Genomic DNA, 2181 nt, shown 5'->3' with positions numbered 1-2181 from the left:
ATAGCGTTTTCGATTGGGGTGCACTGGCTGCACTCAGTGTCAAGAGCGTGTTCGATTGGCAGTGCCAATGCGCACTTGGCTAGTGTCACGTGTTCATTTGATCGCACAACACTCGCGTAGTGCGCACTCAGTGCGCACTAAGTGGCACGAGATATTTTGACGGTTCACCAGTTCAGTGCACGTTTTATCACAGTTAAGGATATACATAGGGACAAGCAAATCTGCGCAGTTGAATTGAAAACGGGGTCTTGTCCCTACTCTTAATATCTTTTACTGTAGTTTTGTAACATTTTGTTGAACATTGCTTCAAAGTGAACAAAAATGAGTTTCAGTTTTAGCACTGAAAATCTTGGCGTATTCTTTTGAACTTGCACTATTCAGTGCAACCCATGGAACTCGTCCAGTGTTGGTGTGAACTGAGTGCGCACTGGTGCGCACTAACTTTTGCCCAATCGAAAACGCTATTACTTTTGGCTCGTACAGCTGTAACCTCAGATATACATTTGCTTGATATTAGAGTTTTAGGCTGGAGTCCTATGAGGTGTATTTACCGCGTATCGCGTAACCGCGTAACCAATCAGAAGCGATCCGCTGTTGTGGTTTCGCGTTTTACTGATTATTGATTGGTTACGCGGTTACGCGATACGCGGCAAATACACCTCATGGGACTCCAGCCTTAGAGTCCATATCTTGAAAATAAGCGTGCAGCTGAGGTCACAATAGGTGCATCCAGAAACACGACCGCTCATTGAGCTCTTGTATCTGTTTGGTCTATATTTTTCGATCTAATGGAATATGCCAATCAGATGCAAGAGTTCACCGAGCGCGCTCGGTATATACGTGTATACAGGTGCTTTGCGAAGACTGGGACTGTCAACAGAGCCGAAATTCCGTGTAGCAGTAGTTGAGCGGTCTTGCGATAGATGTTGTTGGCATATGTTAGATAAAAACAGATGTATGCGTTTGAGTAAGACAGAATGATATATATTATATAATATAATGTAAATATAACTGTATAATATAACTGAATAAAAAATGTCACCACTATTATCGAATTTGGAATTAAAAAAGTCTGTACGTTGTGCACGGTTGAGATCCGTTTTGGATGGAGTTAGATTAAAGTTAGATTGAGTTTGTCTCTTGCAATTTTTCTATAAAATTGATAGTATTTGAGTAAAAAATTATTCAATACCAATATTTGGCAATTTTTAGTAATTAATATCTTGTTAACTATTACGAAAATTGCAAAATAATAGAGGACTTTTCGACTCAATTTAGTCCGCTCTATCTACACGGGGTGATCCCGATTGGACACTCACAGCGACCAGTGCCTAGAAGCTTTATAGTCTCAAGCGCTGTGAGTGGCTTGTGTCCAATTGAGGCCGTATCCAACTGGGTGCCACCCGTTCTATCTTTGTCACTCTCTGAATGTCAACAAGGAAAGACGACACTTGTGCCAACTTGTGTCGACTTGTGTCATCAAATGGAAAGCACCCATAGTAATTTAGATTGAATTATTTAAGCATTAAAGAACTAGTTTTGACCGTTATGGTCATTATTTATATTTTTTATTGTTGAATTTTCAAATGTACAGTTCTTATTGTTTAAAGTACAATTCATATTGTTTAAATATTTATATTTTTATTTAAATATCATACATTGGAAATTTAGCTAAATGTGGTTGTTGCATATCCAATAAAAAATAAATAACACCAGCAAGACCTGAAAATATAAAAAATAAATACATAACATTATGTAAAAACATGCTTGAAATATTATATGTATTTTCGAATTAGTTTTTTCCAATTCAATTTACCTTCGAATAAAGAAAAAGGTCTATCAGGAGATCGAGTTTGATGTAATCCATAATCAAAACACCACTCGGCAAACTTACAAGCCCGATATAAGTATTTGATATTCTAAAATGAATATAATAACAATACTCTTGAGGCACTTTCATGGACACTTTCTATACAGAAATTATGGCGTTGCACGGGTTATCTCCATGTCCAAATCCATTCTTAGAATGCCAACATTTCGTGAACATTGCAGTTCACTTTATCAGGTCGAGGAACAACCTGATACTGAGCTGTTTCAGTGTTCTTCCAGGTGATTCCCTTTATATACGCTGTTTTTTATGGCGGAAGAGAGTTGAAGAGGAGAGAGGCAAAGGAGAGAGAG

General features: G+C 37.9%; 1 protein-coding gene across 1 annotated transcript in view; it reads right to left on the bottom strand.

Annotated features, from left to right (window-relative positions):
• Positions 1 to 1645: 1645 nt before the first annotated feature.
• Positions 1646 to 2181, bottom strand: part of LOC108763894 (lanC-like protein 1) — a 12036-nt gene continuing 11500 nt past the window's right edge. The window contains exons 9-10 of the mRNA XM_018511816.1: positions 1817 to 1919; positions 1646 to 1722 (exon numbers count right to left, since the gene is read on the bottom strand). Coding sequence (XP_018367318.1) covers positions 1646 to 1722; positions 1817 to 1919 — 180 coding nt within the window. The remainder of the gene's footprint in view (positions 1723 to 1816; positions 1920 to 2181) is intronic.

Source organism: Trachymyrmex cornetzi, unplaced genomic scaffold, assembly GCF_001594075.2.
Source record: "Trachymyrmex cornetzi isolate Tcor2-1 unplaced genomic scaffold, Tcor1.1 scaffold388, whole genome shotgun sequence".
Lineage (NCBI taxonomy): Eukaryota > Metazoa > Arthropoda > Insecta > Hymenoptera > Formicidae > Trachymyrmex > Trachymyrmex cornetzi.
Note: the sequence above shows the minus strand (reverse complement) of the source record. Positions and strands in the feature narration are given on the sequence as shown.